Source organism: Panthera pardus, unplaced genomic scaffold, assembly GCF_024362965.1.
Source record: "Panthera pardus isolate Hobbes unplaced genomic scaffold, ASM2436296v1 HiC_scaffold_21, whole genome shotgun sequence".
Classification (NCBI taxonomy): Eukaryota; Metazoa; Chordata; class Mammalia; order Carnivora; family Felidae; genus Panthera; species Panthera pardus.
In genome coordinates, this window is record NW_026526777.1 from 27,455,979 (window position 1) to 27,476,442 (window position 20,464).

A 20,464-nucleotide genomic window follows, 5' to 3' on the forward strand; every position below is an offset into this window, starting at 1 on the left:
GCGCTGCGGGTTACAGAACTCACTGTGCCCAGTTTCCACCCGGCCAGGGCCCTGGACGGAGGGCTGGCGATGCAAAGGGGCAGAGGCTGCTAGGAAAGCTGGGAGACTGCAGGCAGAAAGGTGGGGGTGGGGTGGGGTGCGGTGGGCAGAAGGCAAGGGAGGCAGGTCTCTGGGAATAAGGCTGGGTCACTGACCCAGGAGTCACCAGACCATCACCCCAGTGGGTGGCACATGCCTCCTGAAGACCTGGCCCGAGTTTTCAAAACTCTCCAAGGTTTCTCAATCTTCCTCTGGCAGCCCACAGAGCTCCTCCCCTGCGAGTCCCAGCCACAGTAGTTCCTCTTCCTCCACACGGGTCAGTTCCCATAAATGAGACGTTTTGGAGCTCGTGGGAGTGGAGTGGGACAGATATAAAAAGGAAGTGCGAGGTGTGGGGAAGACGCCCTATCTAAGCAGCTGGACATCAGGAGCTGAGGGCACCGGAATTGGCCACACCGTGCCCCTCTCTGCTGCAGCCAGGATGGTTCTGAGGGCGGCTCAGACAGGTCTCTGGGCTGGTCAAGGCTGTTCTGCTTGTGCGTTTTCAGGCTGAGAGCCAGAGATAGCCCACAGAGCCACTGCACAGAGAGGCTGGCCTCCTACCTGCTGGGGCGGGGGGGAAGGAGGAGGAGGAGGAGGAGGAAGAAGAGGAGGAGGAGGCACCAGGGCAAATGGTGTTAACCCCTAGATTGCCTGGAGGGGGGGAGGGGAGGTGAGCAGAAAGGAAGGGCAGGATGTACTCACAGGGGGTCTGACTCTGGATTTCCCTTCAGGCTTTGCGGTCCTGGTGCTGCTCCAGAGCTGTAAGTAACCCCTCTTTCAAGTCACGGGAGACAGGGGTCTGATGAGGGTGATGTGGATGAAGTCTTGGCAGAGGGGAGCCCTTCCCAGTGTCTTCTGTGATTCAAATGGCTCGGGAATATTAGCATTTGTTAAACCAAGGTGATAAGCATATGGATGTTTATTACACTCTTCTTCTGTATTTTTCTGTGTATTGGAAAATTTTCAAAATAACCCTTCAAAGGCTCGGGTCCGATGAAGGCCTGGACTCACGGCCTGGTGAGCACCACCCATGGGCCCGGTAAGCAGCACGGGGGAGTGGCGCCCACGGTTCTTCCTCCATAACCGAGAGGGCGGAAAAGGCCTACTCTGCAGCAGGAGGACTTAGAACGAGGAGAAGAACTTCCTGGCCCATTGCGATTGTGCCCCAGTTTGGGGGACAGGCTGAGGGGGCCTGGGGACCTCCATTCTGGGTGGGTGACAAGTTAGGGACACTCCCGCAGGAAGGCAGAGAAGAAACGGGCCAGAGTGGCCCCGATCAACGACGCTGCAGGATCTGCGAGGCTCCACCCTGAGGGCCAGGGTCTTCTGAACCTGCCGTCTTGGGCTGGGTCCCTCCTCTCCTTCAAAGCCACTGCCTCCAGGAAGCCTTCTTTACTTGCACCGAGCCCCATTTTACCTTTATTCACCAGCCCCTACCCTCAGTGCACGCAGCGCCGTGTCCTAAGTCTACAGGATATTCATCCACGGCATTTAATCTGTTCAAAGCATTTTCAGAATCAGCCTCATTTTCATCAGAGGCAGAGGGAACCGAACCAGCCCCTTGCATTTAGAATTCTAAGTTTGCTCACATCTCGGCCCCAGCGCCCAGTGCCCCATCGGTGCTTGGCGCGGGGCTCAGCCAGAGGCCCCCTGGCTCAGTCCTGGCTCGGGCGCCACCCCGGGCTCCGTCTTCAGGTTCTGCGTACAAACTGGTCTGCTACTACACCAGCTGGTCCCAGTACCGGGAGGGTGATGGGAGCTGCTTCCCAGATGCCATCGACCCCTTCCTCTGCACCCACGTCATCTACAGCTTTGCCAACATCAGCAACAATGAGATCGACACCTGGGAGTGGAATGATGTCACGCTCTACGACACGCTGAACACGCTCAAGGACAGGTCGGGCCACAGGCTGCCAGGAAAGGAGGGAGATGTAGGGCGGGGCTGGCTGGTCCCAGGGCAGGGTGCCTCTGCTCGGGAGGATGGATGAGGGCCCCCGGGGCCCGGGGTGGGGAGTGGGAGGGCCTGGGCTTCCGTGGGAGCAGGCGATGAGGGCACGTGTTGGGCCATATCTGGCGACGACAGAGGCAGGCTCTGGAAGGCGGGCTGAGGGGAGCCCTCTCCCCCACTGGGGGTGCTTCTCCAGGAAGCACGGAAAATACTCATGACTCTATTTTGCCATATCCCGGCTTCCCCACTCAGGGGAACAAAAATGGGCAGTGTACCTCAGAGTGACCGCCGCAAGGTCTATGCCTCTTAGAATCCTGATTCTCAGGGTCGGAAAGGCATCCCACCTAAGCTAGAAGCCTGTGACAGCCTCCCAAACAGGGGCCAGCCAGTGTCGTGACAGCCTCACTCCACGCCGGCCCCCCCGTCTCCCTGCTCCCCACAGGAACCCCAACCTGAAGACCCTTCTGTCTGTGGGCGGATGGAGCTTTGGTTCTCAAAGGTAAGACCCATCCCCCAAAGGCTGATGGAATGGGGGTGAGGAGGCGTAGGTCTCCCCACCCACTCTACCAGGTCACGGGGGCTCCAGACCGGTTAGGCCTAAATGATTGTCAGGCGCCCACCCCATGTATAGCGAAGAAACCAGAGCCCAGAGAGGGAGAGGGCCCCGCAGAGGGTCACACGGAGTGCTGACAGCCTGGGAGGACTCCCTGGGGTGGGTAGGGTTGGAGCAGGGCTTAAAAAGGAGGGGAGACGTGGCCCTACTGGCTGCCACGTAAAGAGTGATCGCTACATGTCGGGCAACCCATCCAGCCACAGTCACAGGAAATGCCCGCGGCAGCGCTGTGAAAGAGGGTCAGGATCCCCACTTCACGGAGGAGGAAACTGAGGTGCGGGTTATGACCTTTCCAAAGTGGCTTGGCTCGTATGACAATTTTTTCGAAAATGACACTACAGAAGCTGTCTCTGAGATGCCTGGAGCGGGATCCCATCCCAGCCATGCCCTTCTAGAGCTTGTGGGGCCCAGGCCCGCGGCTGCACGTGCTTCAGAATCCCTCCCGACGGCCAAGGCTCCCAGCACGTCGGTACTGAGCCCTCTACTGGGGTGATTTGGGTCCTAGATTTTCCAAAATAGCCTCCACGACCCAGAGTCGTCGGACTTTCATCAAGTCGGTGCCGCCATTTCTGCGAACCCATGGCTTTGATGGGCTGGACCTGGCCTGGCTCCACCCTGGGCGGAGAGACAAGCCCTACTTCACCACCCTGGTCAAGGTACTGGTGGGGTCGGGGAGAGGGGTGGGGACGTTGGGGACCTGAGCCGGCACCAGGGGGCGGGGGGTGGGGGGGGTGGGCAGGAGCGGTCTTTAGCTGCTGGCCTCCTGAGGGCAGGCAGAGAGGGCCTGACACCTCCTGGCCACGGGGTCCTGGGATGGGAAAGACGAACTGGCCTGTGCCCCAAGATCTTACACAGCAAGGAAGACGTCTTATTAACACGATGGGAGGTGGGCTGGGGTCCTCCGAGGCAGGAGGCCAGGCACCCACTTAGTGGGGCAGCATCATCATCCACTGTTTGGTCCCAGATGCCCGTTACCCAGCATGCCCCACACTGGGGACACTTGGCCACATCTGACAGCAGCCCAAGCATCTCCACTACCCCAGGGACAGAGTGATCACCTAAATAAATTGTCCACAAGGGGTGCCTGGGTGTCTCAGTCGGTTAAGCGTCCGACTTCGGCTCGGGTCATGATCTCACAGTTCATGGGTTCAAGCCCCACATCGGGCTCTGTGCTGACAGCTCGGAGCCCGGAGCCTGCCTCCGATTCTGTGTCTCCCTCTCTCTCTGCCCCGTGCCCTGCTCACACTCTGTCTCTGTCTCTCAAAAAGTGAATAAACATTAACCCAAAAAAATTTTTTAAATAAATTGTCCACAGTACCGATATAATTTTAATTTTAAAGACCACTAAATGTACATTTAAAGACCACTTCAATCTTGTCATCTCACGTACTGGCTTGAACAAAACAGACCGCAAAGCAAATTTCTTCCAACCTGACGTGTGGGCCAACTAGGATCACCGTCTGTCCTCATGGTCCCTCTAGGACAGGGAGCGACTGAGTGTCGATGGGTGTGTGTGGGGTGTGGGGATGTGATTGGTCCAAACAGGTTTTTTTTTAGGAGAAGGATGGGGGAGCCCAAGGTGAATTGGTGGCTTTATCATTTCCACCGAAGCCCTGTCAGGTTGGGGAGCCCAGCAGATGGGGAAAGCCAATGACATGCTCAGGGACCTCTGTCTCTCTCACCAGGCTCCCTCTCACAGAGCCGGGGCCCCTTTCACTCCCCTGCATCTCTCCCAACCAGGAAATGAAGGCTGAGTTTGCAAGGGAAGCCCAGAGGGGAGCAGGACAGCTCCTGCTCAGCGCAGCCGTGTCTGCAGGGAAGGTTGCCATCGACAACGGCTATGACATCGCCCAGATATCCCCGTGAGTCCCCCACGCCGCCCCAGCGCTCCTCATAAAGTCAGAAGACTGGATTTCTAGTCCCCGTTCCTCCACACATTTGATGTGTGCTCTTGAGCAAGTCACTTCCCCTCTCTGCGCCTCGGTCTTCCCATCTGTCAAATGGGGGCATAGTAGTCCCTGGGGGGATTGTGCTAACCAGTTGGGAGAGTTTCTATGAAGGTATTTGTGGAAAAGGAAGTAGGAAATGATATGCCAACCGGCCAGCCACCGAGGGACGTTTCCTCCACACCAGGCTTTTCTCCACAGAGTGCTGGTCACTGGAGATGCCGGACTGCGGCAAGAAAACTGTGCCTTTCTGCACCGCCTCCGTGTGCTTACACACACACGGGCGACCCCCGCTCTGTGCATCCCTCCTCCTCCCCCTGCCCCCTGATGCATGTGAGAATGAGCAGCTCACTGCCCAGCGGGGCTGATGTCGCAGTGGAACAAAGACATGGAGCTTAAGAAACCTGGGGATAAAGAACGAAGGTTCTTTACTATGACTTTTTAGAATCTGTAGAATTTGGGGAGGTGTAGATGCAGTGTTTACATTGATCGTTTAGGAGGTAGGAACTAGGTGGTTCTCAACCATTTGCCCCGAACACCTGAGGCTCATATTCACACAACCTACCTGTGGTCCCTCTCACCCACGTGCGTGTAACCCTCCTTCCCCACCCCAGTGCGTCCTTTGGTCCAGCTCTGTCCCCACCAGGCTGTCTGTCGGTGCCGCTTTAAAAAAAATTTTTTTTTAAAGTTTTATTTATTTTTGAGACAGAGAGAGACAGAGCGTGAACGGGGGAGGGGCAGAGAGAGAGGGAGACACAGAACCGGAAGCAGGCTCCAGGCTCTGAGCCATCAGCCCAGAGCCTGACGCGGGGCTCGAACTCACGGACCGCGAGATCGTGACCTGAGCTGAAGTCGGACGCTTAACCGACTGAGCCACCCAGGCGCCCCTCGATGCCACTTTTAATCTGCTCTCACTAAGATAAACGTGGCAGACGTGGAGGACAGGAGGCAGGATAGAGCCAGTTCCCAAATGTGTGCCGGGGGCATAACAGAAGAGTTCCATTCTTGCCTTAAATGCACTTCTGGGGCTCTGAGCCCACCCCCCGGGGGCGCGGCCCAGGGGAAGTGGTCACACGGCCTGGACAGTGGATCACAGGTTCCCTACGGGGCTTTGGGTTAACGGCCTGTCTCCTGCCTCCCCTTGTTCACGACGCGCTGGGCTGATGGATGCCTTTCTAATTTCCTGCCTCGCCCTCTGACCTCTCTTCCCCAGACACCTGGACTTCATCAGCGTTATGAGCTATGACTTTCACGGAGCCTGGCGTCAGACCACAGGACATCATAGCCCCCTGTTCCGAGGCCCGGAGGATAAAAGTGCTGACAGATTCAACAATGTCGTGAGTGCCTGGAAGGAGGGTGGCCAGCCAGGAAGGGACCACAGACACCTGTCACCTGCCAGGGCTCACACACCAAGCCTGTGCACCTCAGGAATTCCTGCAAGGGAGGCGTTATGGGGCCCACTCTGCAGATGAGGAAACTAAGGCGCGAAGTCTGTGAGTTCTCCACGGCTCCGGAACGGAGGAGGCAGGAGTCTAATCTAGAACAGCCTTTCACTTGCTGTGTGACCTGAGCCGATCATCTGATTGGCTGCCAAATAGTAATAATCCCTTCCTATACCTAAGACAATTTTTTTGAGAATGAAACTACAGAATGCATTTTTCAATGTTTATGTATTGTGTGTGTGTGTGTGTGTGTGAGAGAGAGAGAGAGAGAGAGAGAGAGAGAGAGAATGAGCAGGGGAGAGGCAGAGAGAGGGAGAGAGAGTCCCAAGCAGGCTCCGCGACGTCAGTGCAGTGCTGACCAGGGGCTCCCTCCCGGGAACCGTGAGATCATGAACTGAACCGAAACCAAGAGTCAGGTGCCCAGCAGACCGAGCCACCCAGGCGTCCCTACAAAATGCATTTTAGACTGGTATTATCAGTTCCCGGAAGGAAGGGAATCCCAGATGCAAGGCAGACCTGGAGCTCGGCCCGTCAGGGCGGCACCAACAATTGTATGATCTTACCTGTCCTGCACGGCCAGTTCCCCTAACTGCTCATGCCCTCCCCTCCTCCCCCCTGCCAGGACTACGCCATGGGCTACATGTTGAGGCTGGGGGCCCCAGCCAATAAGCTGGTGATGGGCATCCCCGCCTTCGGGAGGAGTTTCACTCTGGCCTCCTCCAAGACGGGTGTGGGAGCCCCAATCTCCGGGCCCGGATTACCAGGCCAGTTCACCAAGGAGGAAGGGATCCTGGCCTACTATGAGGTATGCACGAGGGAGAAGGTAAGATCTCCACACTCCCAGAGGCCCTGGGGAAGGTGAGCTTCTCACCTCACCCGCCTCGAGCCAGTCCTTAGTGTCAACCCATCATTTCCCACATCCCCGTTTAAGATATACCAGAAGCAAGTTCCACATCTGAATGAAAACATACGACACCTGTCTTTCTCTGACTGACTTACTTCACCCAGCATAACACCCTCCGGTTCCATCCACGTTGCTGCAAATGGCCGGATTTCATTCTTTCTCATCGCCAAGCAGTATCCCATCGTATCTATAAACCACATCTTCTTTATCCATTCGTCAGTGGATGGACATTCAGGCTCTTTCCATCATTTGACTATCGTTGAAAGTGCTGCTATAAACATTGGGGTACATGTGCCCTTATGAATCAGCACTTCTGTATCCTTTGGATAAATTCCTAGCAGTGCTATTGCTGGGTCATAGGGTAGATCTATTTTTAATTTTTTGAGGAACCTCCACACTGTTTTCCAGAGCGGCTCCACCAGTTTGCATCCCATGGGGGAAAGGAAGGGGGAAAAAAAGTAGTTACAAACAGAGAGGGAGGGAGGCAAACCATAAGAGACTCAAATACAGAGAACAAACTGAGGGTGGATCGGAGGGGGGGGCAGAGGGGAAAGTGGGTGATGGGCATCGAGGAGGGCAGTTGTTGGGACGAGCACTGGGTGTTGCATGTAAGCGATGAATCACGGGAATCTACTCCCCAAACCGAGAGCACACTGTACTCACTGTGTGGTCGCCAATTTGACAATAAAGTATATTTAAAAAAATACCAGAAGTAAACCAGAGTCCCTTTAATGCCCTCAGGCTACAGCACCCACAGAACCATAGGGCATTTGCATCTGCTTTACATAAATTTGCATGAAGACTGCAATCTGAGCTGGGGGGCGGGCAGTGCTGGGGACAGATGTAGTCAGCAGGATGAAGCAAGAGGCTGAAAGAGATTTGGAGAATGGCATCTCCTCGGTGACCTGCGAAGTCTCACACAGCTCCCCATGCCACCCCTGCCCCGTTTTCTGCTCAGATCTGTGACTTCCTCAAGGGAGCCGCGGTCCATAGACTCTCTGTCCAGAAGGTCCCCTATGCCACCAAGGGCAACCAGTGGGTGGGGTACGATGACCAGGAGAGCGTCAAAAACAAGGTAGGTCCTCAAGGCCGTGCCCCGGGATGAAGAGGGAGAGGGAACCCCTTCTCCAAGCGGCCAGAGTCAGGTCACCTGCACTGAGGGTGGAGCTGGGCTATTGAGGTGCGGGGGGGGGGGACGGTCAGGTCTGAGGCCCCTGCTGTTTTCTTCCCTGGGGAGGGGCCTAGGCGGCACGTTCCCTTCATACACACCCTAGCCCAGGGAACCCAGCTCTGCCCACTCTGGTCTTCCTTTCCAGGTTCAGTACCTGAGGAGCAGGCAGCTGGCTGGTGCCATGGTGTGGGCTGTGGATCTGGATGACTTCCGGGGGTCCTTCTGTGGCCGGGGTCTGCCCTTCCCTCTCACCACTGCCATCAAGGATGCGCTCGCTGCGGCTTAGTCCTTGTCCTGCACACGGTGGGGCAGGGATGCCCCTCCCCTTGGCTCCAGCCGGCCGGGAGCCGGATCGCCCACCCTTCTGAGTCCCCGACTAAGCCTCAGTCTCCCTCCCTTGGACCCCACGCAGAGAGCCACAGTGAAGCCATCTGAGCTCAGCTCTAGTGGACAAGCAGGTAGAGGCAGGGCCACGGGCAGGTAAGGCCTGGGCGCCAGCACAGTGTAAGCCATGGGGACAGCACACACCTGCTGCTTTATGAAAATGCTCAATGACCCCAGCCCCACACACGGGGACTTCTTCAACTCCCTTACCCCCAAGCCTCCTTGCCAAAGGACCCCATTTTGGCCAACTCTACCACCGAGGAGCCAAACGTCACTCTCAAAGGAGCGGCCACAGTAATTACACCCTCAGCGAAGCCCAACTTGAAACCTGCACCCAGGAATGTTATGTCTCCCCTCCTACTTCCCTTTCCTAATTGCACAGCGGCTGCTCAATAAATCACCAGAGTTTAATGGTGTGTTGGTACAGCTTCAGTCTCTCTTTGTGGCCCGGTGGGACCCTCCCTGGGCTCCCCTCCCCTATCTCTTCTGGCTGGATTCGTTTCTTTCAGGCTTGGGGGCCCTGAGCTTGTAGGAGGTGAGGCTACCCTGGCCTCCACTGGGCTTCAGAGGGTCCCCAAAGAAGGCCAGCCTCTGCAGATCTATCTGCTGTGGACTTAACCCAAGAGGGCTGATAGCCGTTCAAATATTGTCTTCCCCTCTTAGGACACACTCGGCCCTCAACCCAAGCAGAGACCAAGGTTCCTCTGCTCAGGCTGACCCGGGACAGCAGGTGGCAGGCAGATGGGATAGGAATATAGATGAGATGTGATGGCCTCAGAAGACAAGCCAGTCTTCCAGCCTTTATGAGGTAGAAATGCCCTCATCAGCACTCCCAGGGCCCCAGGCATGCCTTCTACCCAAGAGTCCAGATGTACACTCCAAAGTCAAAGAGAATTATGTGTGGATTCCCTCCTGTTTGGAGGGAATTATTTGTGACTTGGCCTAGTGGTTTGTGACACGGGTTAGAGGTATAGGGAAGGAAGTACCTACTGGCCACCTTCAAATCTGAACGAGCTGGAGCTGGGCCAATGCAACTGATCCCAAGGTCACAGCCCTGCTAAAGGCAAAGAAAATGAGAACTTGGCCGGAGTTAATGGGGGGAGGGGGTTACCTGGCATTTCACCGCTGGAGAGGGGGGCCAGGCACCCTCAATCCTTGCCCCTTGCCCACCCCCTCACACAAGGGTCTTTGAAAACCTTCCAGGGCAGCCAACCCCCCTCCTCCTTCCTAGAGCCACCATTCCCCCAGTCCGGGACAGGCTCCGAAGGGCTGACTCAGGGGCCTGCAGAGTTAGTCACGTTCACTTATAGCTGCAGAGTCAGAGGCCAGGGATGGGGATCGGGTCTCCAGGGCCCGCCCCCTGCCTGGCAGGACACTGAGTCACCTGGTAGAGGTCACAGGCACCCAGGCAGGGCTGGACCCCGAGGCTCTCCAGACCCTCCGCTGCCACTCCCCAAAGAAGACAGCCAGCCGTGAAAGGCGGCCCCACTCCTGTGTGGCCAGCCCCGGCTAGGGGGAGAGCACGCATATGGCTGAGGGCCCTAAATAAATGACACGTGTATTTATTTTTAAATTATGGGATATATCGTACATGCTAAAGAGTGCATAAGGGGTGCCTGGGTGGCTCAGTCAGTTAAGCGTCTGACTTCGGCTCAGGTCATGATCTCACAGTCTCTGAGTTCAAGCCCCGCATCGGGCTCTGTGCTGGCAGCTCAGAGCCTGGAGCCTGCTTCGGATTCTGTGTCTCCCTCTCTCTCTGCCCCTCCCCTGCTCACATTCTGCCTCTCTCTCTCTCTCTCAAAAATAAATAAACATTAAACAAAATATTTTTAAAGGGTGCATAAAATGTATTTGTTTAATGTAAAGAATTAGTAACTAGTGAAAACCTGCGTACCCACCACCCAGGACAGGAAGTAAGACCTCAGTAGTGCTCCTGAAACTCCACCATCACATACCTCCCCAGCCCTCTGCCTCGAGGCAGCCCCTGTTCTGACTGCCCCTGTTTTCCTCTGCGGCCTCACCACCTACGGAAGCCCCTCGAGAAAGAGAGCCTGGCGTTTCCTGCCTTTGAACTGAACGCGGACGGGATCTCCCCGTTCCGGGAGCCTTCCTCCTTTCGTTCCCCATTGTGTCTGTGAGATCGTCCACGCAGCTGAAGTTTGTTCATTTCCTTCCGTATTTTGGATTGATTACAGGCGCACCCCTGAGCCCCGTGATGCTGTGTGATGATGTCATAGCCATGCATTCCGCTATTGAGGGACAGCCGCTTTCACCAGGCGCAGGCTATTACAAATAAGATTGCTGTGAATGTTTTCGTGCGTGTCTCTGGGGGTACGTGCGTGAAGGTGTCACTACAGGGGTGTCACTACAGGTCACAGATAAGCCCATTGTCTACTTTTACTAGATACTGTCTCGCTTTTTCCGAAGGGATTTCTTCGATCTCCGCTCCCACGAGCCATGACGGTTCCTGTTGCTTCCCTTCTCCCAGGCACGTGGTATTTTCAGGCTTATTAAATAAATGTTTACCAATCTTAATGTTTTATTGGTTGGACGAATCAATGACTAGACGTTTGGTTGCAGCTGCCTCATCGCCCCCACTGCAAATGCCCGTGCCCATGCCCTGCTGGCAAGAGTCTAGAAGTTTCAGAGTGCTGTCCTCCTCCAGGGTCTCTTCCAGCTCTGCCTCGTGACTTTGTCTCGTTCCCAAGGGCTAGGGGACTGTCACAGGGCTCTCTGTACTACATGGGGAAACTGAGGCCCCGAGCAGAGATCGCGGAGACGGTGTCCTCTCCAGCCTCTCCAGCAGAAGCAGTGGCCAGAAGCCTTCGACCCCCTTCCCAGGGTCCCATTTCTGGAAGACTTTCCTCCAACTAGCCCCACCTTGGGCATCTCAGTTCCTTCCCTCTCTAGAACCCTCAGCCTCACACAGCACAAGTGAGAAGGCCCAGGGAACGTGAGGCCAAGGGGAGTGTGGAATACCAGGGCAAAGCTGGCAGGGCTCCCCAGGGAGGGCTGTTTCAGGCTGTCTGGGTCCCAGCACCCAGGTTGAGAAGCCCTGGGTACAAGTGGCTCCACAGAGGCCAAGCACAATGCCCGATCTGGGTTCCTTCTCCAGATGGGAGCTCTTGTTCCCACTGCCCTGACCCCTGGCACAACCTCCAGAGGCAACGTCCCATCTCACCCATCTGTGCCCTCCTGGCATCCGGGCACCAGCACCCTGGCCGCCGAGGTCCGATCAGAGCGATGGACGAGGTAGTGCGCGCCTCAAGGGACCCTGCAGTTCCTCCCCCAGAGCTATTCCTGGCCTAGGCGTCTCCCCACCCCACCAGTCCTCCCACCTGACCTGACCCCACAGCTGGGAATCATCATTGGCCGGGGGTGGGGCAGCCCCTGACTATATAAGCCTGGGCCTAGGTGTCCCAGGCATCCTGGAGGTCTAGACCTACCCCTGCTGACCCCTGCACACTCCAGCCTGACCCCTCAGCCAGCGCAGCAATGACAGAAAAAGCCACCTCGGAGGCCCCCGCCTGTGGTCCGGAGGAAACCGCCTCTGAGTCTGCCAAGGCACCCAGCGCAGAGCCTTCTGGAGAAATGGCAGCATCGGAGCCTGCTGGGGAAGAGCAGGCTCCCGCACCATAGGAGCCTGCCCCTCAGGCACCGGCCCCCACACCCCCGCAGCCACTAAACCTGCACCTCCAGATGAAGGTGACAAGAGAGGGGGCAGGTGGAGGAGGGAAGCGGGGAGGGAATGGCAGGGAATGGAGGGGAGCGGGGAGAGCTCTCCGCCACAGGCCTCTTCATCTCTCCCTACTTCTCTCCCAGACATCCCCGGTGCCCCGCTGCTGCTGGCCGTGGAGGATGTGAGCGACAGCTCAGTGACCGTGAGCTGGGAGCCCCCAGAGAGGCTAGGGCGGCTGGGGCTCCAGGGCTATGTGCTAGAGCTCTGCCGAGAGGGAGGTGAGCTCTGGGCTAAGCCCTGCGTACACCCAGGGGTGGTGGGCTGGGGGGTAGGAGGGACAAGCCCCCAGACCCTGCAGCTGGGCCAGTCTGGGGTGGGGGGGGGGGGGCTAGATACAGAAGGATGAAGTGCAAGTGGTCCCCTCAACCCACTCACCTACCACTTCGTGCTCACTCCATGTACCTCTGAGGCAGGGGGGTTGTCCAAATGACCTCGGGAGACCCCCTGTCGTCCAGCTCCAGAGAGCCTCTGAGCAAGTATCAGATAGAAGGGTAGGGGTCCCTTGGTTGCTGCTCTGCTGAGAAGGGAAGGAGATGCTGAGTCGCAGAGGGCCCTGCTGGGGGAGGGCGAGCAGGAGGTGGGGACCAGAGAAGCTGGGAGTAGGGGACAGTTGAGAGCAGGAGACCGTGAGGAGAAATGGGGACCAGGGCAATGGCCCAATTCCTGCTGCCTCTGTGCCGTTCACCTCCACGGTGGCCAAGTTCAGCCTGGCTTCTGCCTTTGCCCCTACATTGCTGCATGACGTGGCAAGTGTGTCCAACCCTCTCTGGGCTTTTCTGGCCACCATTCCAGGGCTCGAACACCAGGGGTGTTTGATGCCATTTGACAAGTCAGGGAAGGGGAGCAAGGAAGAAATGAGGCTCAGAGAGGGAGGTCAGCTTCCCCAGATCACCAGGGAAAAGGAAAGCCCCTCTGAGAAGGATGACCATGGCCATAAAGCAGGGGCCTTGCCTGCTCCCCATTTTCCACAGCCTCTGAGGGGGTGCCCATGAATGCCCGGCCCATGATGGTGACCCAGCCGACCGACCGTGCGGAACCTGGCTCCGAGAGACCAATTCTTCCTGCATGTGGTTGCAGTGAGCTCTGCAGGGGCCGGCCCACCAGCTGTGCTAGAGCAGCCTGTCCACATCCAGAAGATGATCGGTAAGGCCCACCCTTTCGTCTCCTGCTCCCCGAGCCCTTCCCAGGCACCTCATCCAATGGGTAGGAAAACTGAGGCCTACCGTCCTCTCCCCCCACCCCCATCCCACCCTCATGAGCACAAGCCATGTGCTATCACCAGCTTGCCTTATGAAAGTTCCAGGTTCCTCAGCAGCAAGCCTCTGGAGGTCAAAGACGCTATTTCCCCGAGTGGCCCAGCCCCCAAGCGTTGGGGGGGGAAGGGCTCCCTGACCCCCCCGAACTGAAAGCTCAAGTTCCCCAAGTCACCTGCCTCAGGGTCCCAATGCTAGGAGCCATCCTGTTCTTCCTCCTATCTAATCTGAGCCCCTCCAGCGGCCACGCAAGCTCACTTTCTGCCCATTTTCTGTTCTTGTCCTATGGCCTGGGTTCTAGATCTTCCCAAAGGTTTTGTAACCGAGAGAAGTCTTCGCTTGCCTCTTATCCCACCATGTCCCCAGTGGGAGGAAGACAAGAGCCTGCAGAAGGCCTGGGAAGTTTTCTCCATCCCCAGAGGGCAGCGGTGTACTGGGGACCTAGGAGGCCAGCTGCTGTCCCCTTGCTAAGATTTCTATTTGCAGGGTGCATTAGCCTCAAGCCTACCCTTGCTCCCCTCCCAGAGCTGCTCAGGTTTCAGTCTGTTAATGGCAGTGAGTCATTTGGTCTGATCCGAGGTCTCTGGGGACAGCCCAGGGCCCAGGGTGAAGAGAGACACAGGCCAGCAGGTGGCCTTCCTTCTTGTTCCCCCACACCCACAGGGGGACAGTGTTCCCCCACAGTTCTGGACAAGCCCTCCAAAAAGGAGTGAGCTTCATAGCCACAGGGGGGGTCAAGTTTGGATTCAAGGAAATACTTCTCGACTTCAAGGCCCAAGAGATGTGGGGCCACGGGGCTAGTGAGATCAGAATCCTAGACTGTCACGGCTGGTCCATCTAAGCCAAGCAGGTCCCAAGGAGCCCAGGGACTCCCTCGAGGTCACCCAGCCCAATAGCAGCAATCCCAGAGCCTGACTCCCACACAAGACCGTTCACGTGCCACCAAGCATCAGGGAGTCTTCTCTGGGACCTTCCCATCCTCTGAGTGTGAGACATGGCCCTGCCCTAGCAGCCACAGTATGGACACGTTGACTCTAGCCTGGAGGTGCCAGGAAGCCCTCCTGGCTGGGAGGGTCCTGGACCTGCCCCATGGAGCTCAGACTCGGAGAGGGTGCAGGGTCCTGGGCCCTCTGCTCCAAGGCACGGACGGCACTGAAGGAGCCAGCCACACTCAGCACCCACGACTCCATTAACATTCCTCTGGCAGGCGAGGAGGGGATTTCCTGGAGAGAAGAGGGAGGGGAGGCTGTGAACAAAGAGGGACCAGCCAGGCCCTCCTCCTGGGCAGGGCAGGGTGGGGCCCTTGTCCAGAATCCTCAGCTGCTCAGCTGTCCCTTCTTAGCCACCTGGAGCTGCCAAGCATTCCTGGCCCCCTGCAGCTGCCCCTGGAGCATTCTGCTCCTTAGGCTCCCAGAGCCAAGTGCCTGCACAGCTAATCCACGGAGACACAGTGTTCCTTCCCACCATCTCCTCCCCCTCCAGCCTGTGTGCCACCCACCAACTGCTGCCACCTGTTTCCTGCTGAGGGGCCCCGGCCACCACCACTGCTGCCCCGCCCAGGGGGTACAACGGCAGGGGCCGCTGCAGGCTCCCTTGGAATGCCCAGTGGCTTTAGCGGTTGCACCTGATTAGGTGACGGTCAGGAAGGTGGCTCCCTGCCCTGGCATGGGACTGAAATAAGATTTCAGGAAGGATTTCCCAATTGTGAGACTGAAAGGCAGTGAGAGGGGTGACGGAGAAAGAAGGGGGTATGTCTGCTCCGGCCTCATTTAAGAAGGGAAAGCTCCTAATCCTCCCATGTGGTCTCGAGACAGAGAAGTGAGCAAATCAATTTCAGAGGGGCTTCTCTGGAGGCCCATGGCTGGTGTGGAATGGAAGGAAGGTGCTGGATTCGGAGGAAGATGGCATTGACGCCTTTCCTGGGAATGAAGGCCAACAGGTGCCACACCTGATTCCCCACTAGGGGGAGCCAAGGAGCCCGCCAGGACCCATCTGGAGCCCAGGAATGCCTGGGCTGCAGGGCAAATCCCAGCCTGACAAGGTCAGGGCACCAAGGGAGTGCCCGGGATGCCTACTGTTTCACACCATGGAGGCCCTGCCCTCCTGGAACCTCCTGGTTCTCAATTCCCCAAGCACCTTAGGGAATATGGGCCCATGGATCTCCAGCAGTGAGCTTTGCCTTGCCCACCAAGGAGGCAGCCCCAGAACACCCCTCGGAGCCCTCCTGCCCAGCCAGTGACCCTCACCAGCTGTCTCCTACCCCCGCCACAGTAGCCTCCAACCAGCAACCCTATTGCTGGGCTAAGCCTAAACTCTCGCTTTGACGCAGAGGCCCCCAAGATCCGCGTCCCCTGCCGTCGTCGTCAGACCTGCATCCGCCAGGTGGGAGAGACCGTCAGTCTGCAAATCCCCTTCCAGGTAGGTGTGGCTCCTGCCCAGGATAACGACCTGGATGGAAATCAGGGCCCCCACCTGAGATGTGTCAGAGAAGCCCAGGGGATGTCAGGATCCCCATGAAGGTTGGCCTAAGACCCACCACGATAGCTTCACCCTCCCTCTGTCGTACACGGCACTCTTGCGACTCTCCAGCCTGTGGACAGGGCGGGTGGTCCCAGGGCTGGCTGGACACCTGGAGAACGAGGCTGTGAGCAGCACGTGTGTCTCCAACTTCTGGTGCCGTTCCTGGGAAGGGCTGATGAAGCCGTTTCCCCTGGGCACGGCTCCAGAGATCCCTGGACTTGAGTGGGTATGGGGGTGCTGGAGCCTCCTGCACCCTCCCCGAAAGCTCCTCCCTTCCGGGGGAGTCCCAAGCCTCAGGCCTCTTTGACCCACAGTGGCCACGCCCTGGACAGCCAGCGAGTGCACGTGTGCACTGGGGACCAGGACTCCGTCCTCGGCCCAGAGCTCCAACTCAGGCCGCTACGAGCTCACTGTGCATCTCGAAGATTCGGAGGCCAGGGCAGCCATCGACATCCTGGTGGTTGGTACGGGGTCAGGGGAGGCAGGGTTGACTTGCTGGGGGTCCAGATACCCCACCTCCTACCCCAGAGCTGACAGCTGAAGGGATCAGACCAGAGACTGTGACAGGAGCCAGATCCTGGCTGGAGGGGGGGGGGGGGTTGTGGCAAGCCCAGCCTTCCCCCCTCACTCCCTCTTCACACTCTGGTCCCGCAGAGAAACCTGGGCCCCCCAGCAGCGTCTGGCTCCTGGACGTCTGGGGCTATGACGTTGCCCTTGAGTGGACACCGCCCCAGGACCCAGGCAACACAGAGCTCCTGGGCTACGTGGTGCAGAAGGCAGACAAAATGACAGGGGTGAGGCCTGTTGGAGCCGAGTGGGGTGGGGGAAGTGGCCAAGGTGGCCAGGAAGGCCCAGCCCTCCAAGAGTCCAGGGACCAAGTCTTAGTCTAACTGCCGCCAACCTGACTCCTTGTGTGGCTTTTAGCAAGATCCCTGTCCTCCTTGGGCCTCAGTTTCCTCCTGAAGACTGCAAGGAGTGTGTGTGTGTGTGTGTGTGTGTGTGACTCTCTGAGGCCCTGCAAGGTCTAGAGCAGTGCTTCTGGAAATGTAATTACGCCTATGAATCACCTGGGAATCTCGCTAAAATGCAGATTTTAACTCAGTGGCTCTGGGGTGGGGACTGAGATCCTGCACTTCCAAGGAGTTCCCAGGTGACTGTGAGTTTGCAGGTCCTCAGGCCACCCCTGGAGTGGTAAAAATCCAGAATTCTCTGAGGACCCCAGAGAGATCATCTGAGTGACCCAGGGACCCCTTCTCCCAAAGCTGGACGGTTCAGCCCCCAGGGAAAGGGCATGGAATGAGCCCCTCGGAGGAAGGGACCGCAGGGTGAGCCAGGTGGGCAAGGGCAGGGGTCAGAGGGGAGGACGACAGGGCTGGGGTTCCCGCAGCAATGGTTCACGGTGCTGGAGCGCTACCACCCGACCACCTGCACCGTCTCTGACCTCATCGTGGGAAACGCCTACTCCTTTCGGGTCTTCTTGGAGAACCTGTGTGGACTCAGCACCTTGGCCGCCGTCACCAAGGAGCCAGCCCGGATCCGGAAGGCAGGTGGGTCTGGGCCTGGGAGCAGACACCAAGCCAGGACTGACTGCCGGGCTTGGCCTTTCCTGGCGTGTCAGCGTCCCTCCCTGCGGGCTTCTGGTGGGGGCCGCGAGCCGGGACGTTGGCTTCCCTCTCCTCACCCCTGCCACAGCTCCGCACACACTCACGCATTCCCACGAGCGGCTGTAAAGAAATGCATGCAGTTGATTGATTTTAACAAACACATCAGAACAGACGAGATGCGCCCCTGGGGAGGCTGTGCACTTATTCTGCCGTTGCTGGTGGCTGCCGGCATCGTAGCAGTCACTGGGGCTAATGTGCAGTGTCCCAAGAGAACTGCTCTGAAGGGCAGTGCGCGTGGGCGGGTATTGTCCAGTGAGTTTGCTAAAACACAAGCCTCGCAACCCTGATACAACACCACAGAGACGGATAAGAAAGAGGGGGGTATTTACTGTCTCCACACAGGCACCCGGCCTGCTTGAGTCAAATGTGAGATGCCAAGCCCTTTCTCCCTGTCGCCCTGTGACCTCCAGCTCCCCCCACCCCCATGCAGAGTCTGTGTGGGCTTGGGAAGGCACACTCTTTTCAACTCCGGCCCGAGCTACACAGAATTAGGAAGAAATTTTTGTTTAAAAAAGGAAAGCCAGTCAGGTCTCCCAAGACCAACAGAAATGAAATATGGTATCTCTGGGTTGTAGGTCCCCAGCCTCAGCCAAGAGCTTCTCCTCTATCCAGTCTTCCTGCTCATTCCCCTCTCGGTCCCCTCGCTGACCCGCCCAGCCATGGTCCCAGCTTTCCTCTGCCGCTTTGAGACATTCAGTCTCTACGTTCCCACACGTTGGCCACCCCTGGCTTCCAAGATCACAGGAGCCTGGGATCCTGCCACAGAGCTCCTTCATCCCACGGCAGCCATGAAATGGCTTGTCGCCTGCCCTTGTGATGCTAAGATCCTTCTCCAGACCAGCAGCTCTCTGATCAGAGAGCCATGGTCCTCGTGTAATCTTCTACCCTTTAAACCCCAGACTCACCAAGTGATATCAGGCAAGACACGCATCCATGAAGGCCTCAGTTTCCCATCTGTCAAATGGGGATAACACACTCACGCTTGCAGAGGGACACGATGCAGATTAAATGAGCCACCTAAGTGTAAGCTATCATGATTACTTTAGGAAAATGGATGGGGTTAGTTCTAAGAGGTCTACTCCTATAACCTCGAATTTGCCCCCCTTTCTCTCCCGAACCCAGATATCGTTGCCAAGCCTAAAGGGTTTGTCGAGCAAGACTTCTCAGAAGCCCCTTCGTTTACCCTGCCCCTGGCTGACCACACCTCCACCCCGGGCTACAGCACTCAGCTCTTCTGCAGGGTCCAAGCACTGCCCAAGGTGAAGGGGTGAAGCCCTGCTATGTCCTGGTGGGGGTGGGGGCGGGCAGGGCAGTAGCTTAAATCCATGCAGGCAGCTCCTTCAAAGCCCATCCCAGCCCTCCTCTGCTCTCGATGCTCCCCTAGCCCAAGATAATCTGGATGAAAACCAAAATGGACATCCAGGGTGACCCCAAATACCACGCCCTCTCTGAGCAAGGTGTCTGCACCCTGGAGATCCGGAAGCCCAGCCCCTTTGATCTCCGGGCTCTACACCTGCAAGGCCATCAATGTGCTAGGGGAGGCATCTGTGGCCTGCCAGCTGGAGGTCAAAGGTAAGGTTATGAGGAGGGTCCTCCCAAGGACAGGAGAAGAGGAGAAGCCACCACCTCTCCTGCTGGGCTAGATGAGGCTGGGTGCTGGAAATCAAGGCAAGACAGAGGGGTGGTAAAGATGGAGAGGTCTGGCTGTCAGAAGGATTTTCCAAGTGGGAGGTTGGCCCGGTGTAGGGAAAGGAGGTAATAGAGTCTGCCACTCAGACTGATCCATTGACTGGGGTGAAGGGGTGTAGCCCTGAGCCCCTCTTGTCCCGCTGCCCCCAACTCGGGGCCCCTGCAGCTGTCCCCCTCCCCCACTCTAACTGCGGCATCTCTTCCGGCCTCAGCCACGCACTGAAGAGCAACAGGAGGCTGTGATGAGAATGGTAAATGTCTGGACCCGCTGTCTCTGGGGTCAGGCAGGGGGTGGGGTGAGAGGGGAAGGTGGTGGTCAGCTCTGGGTACAAATCTGCAGCGTCAGGCAATGTGCACCCGAGACAGGGGTCTAGCCTTGGCTCTGCGTGCCCTTAGACCAGGGCACTTCCTTGGCAGCAATGTGGGGGCGATGACCTATGCCTCACCTTCCCTCCCCAGGGGGTTCTGAGGCTCTGGAATGCAGGGAAGTTTCCCGGAGCTGCAGAGGCAGAGCTCAGAGCTGGACATGGGGCCCCTGGGGCAGGAGGCCTGGGAAGGAAAGAGAGGGCCTATGTCCCTGTGCCCTGTCTCTCCTCTTCAGAGGGCAGGTGGAGCCCAGCCCTGCCTAACAGCAGGGCTCATGACACGTGTCCTCCGCCAGGTGCTGCAGACCTGGGGGGGTTGGGGCCACCAGGCTCAGCATCAAGCTCCACGGATGCCCCAGACCCCCATTTCTGTGACAGCGGATGGCTTTGCTCCCTGGTACCTGCCTAGCCTCCTCCCCGAGAGGCTGGAGCCCAGGAGCCAGAAGTAGGCCTGGCGGGCCCCAGGTCAGTCTCCCCGGGCATGCGAGGGGGCCTGGAAAGTGCAGAGATTGGAGTGCCCCTGCAGAGAGCTGCAGTCTGGGAGAGAAGCACTCAAAGGCGTGTGGTGTTAAAGTGCGGGGGCCTCTGTGACCACGAGCATCGTTGTGATGGGGGAGGCGCTGTGTCCCAGTGAGGGGGGGTTGATGTGTCACCGTGAGGGGGTCTCCACGAATGACATCCTGAGGAAGGTTCCAGTGGGAGGGGACTCAGGATGTCATGGGAGGGTGGGGAGTTCCAGACATGA

The 20,464-nt window shown here is 57.8% G+C and overlaps 2 protein-coding genes across 3 annotated transcripts; both read left to right on the top strand.

Annotated features, from left to right (window-relative positions):
• Positions 1-311: 311 nt before the first annotated feature.
• Positions 312-8,905, top strand: CHI3L1 (chitinase 3 like 1). 2 transcript variants are annotated; one of them, XM_019432118.2, is made up of 10 exons: positions 312-575; positions 813-842; positions 1,777-1,978; positions 2,472-2,528; positions 3,148-3,298; positions 4,383-4,504; positions 5,802-5,925; positions 6,653-6,835; positions 7,893-8,009; positions 8,251-8,905. In XM_019432118.2, the coding sequence occupies exons 1-10, from the start codon at positions 521-523 to the stop codon at positions 8,389-8,391; spliced, it is 1,182 nt and encodes a 393-aa protein (XP_019287663.2). In that variant the 5' UTR covers positions 312-520; the 3' UTR covers positions 8,392-8,905. The 2 variants fall into 2 exon arrangements, with proteins under 2 accessions (XP_019287663.2, XP_019287679.2); XM_019432134.2 differs by having other exon boundaries at positions 316-545.
• Positions 8,906-11,632: 2,727 nt separating this feature from the next.
• MYBPH (myosin binding protein H) lies at positions 11,633-19,632 on the top strand. The gene is given in 13 exon segments (XM_019421498.2): positions 11,633-12,158; positions 12,161-12,194; positions 12,312-12,446; positions 13,200-13,246; positions 13,248-13,371; positions 15,811-15,903; positions 16,267-16,372; positions 16,374-16,465; positions 16,656-16,795; positions 17,389-17,548; positions 18,788-18,924; positions 19,050-19,163; positions 19,165-19,632. Coding segments are annotated over 13 exon segments (1,500 nt in total). The 5' UTR covers positions 11,633-11,984; the 3' UTR covers positions 19,309-19,632.
• The last annotated feature ends 832 nt before the right edge of the window (positions 19,633-20,464 follow it).

Coding starts and splice junctions, on each gene's coding strand:
- CHI3L1 (XM_019432118.2), top strand. CDS start 521: ATGGTTCTGAGGGCGGCTCAGACAGGTCTCTGGGCTGGTCAAGGCTGT. Junction 576..812: donor TGGTCAAGGCTGTTCTGCTT/GTGCGTTTTCAG, acceptor ATTTCCCTTCAG/GCTTTGCGGTCCTGGTGCTG. Junction 4,505..5,801: donor GACATCGCCCAGATATCCCC/GTGAGTCCCCCA, acceptor TCTCTTCCCCAG/ACACCTGGACTTCATCAGCG.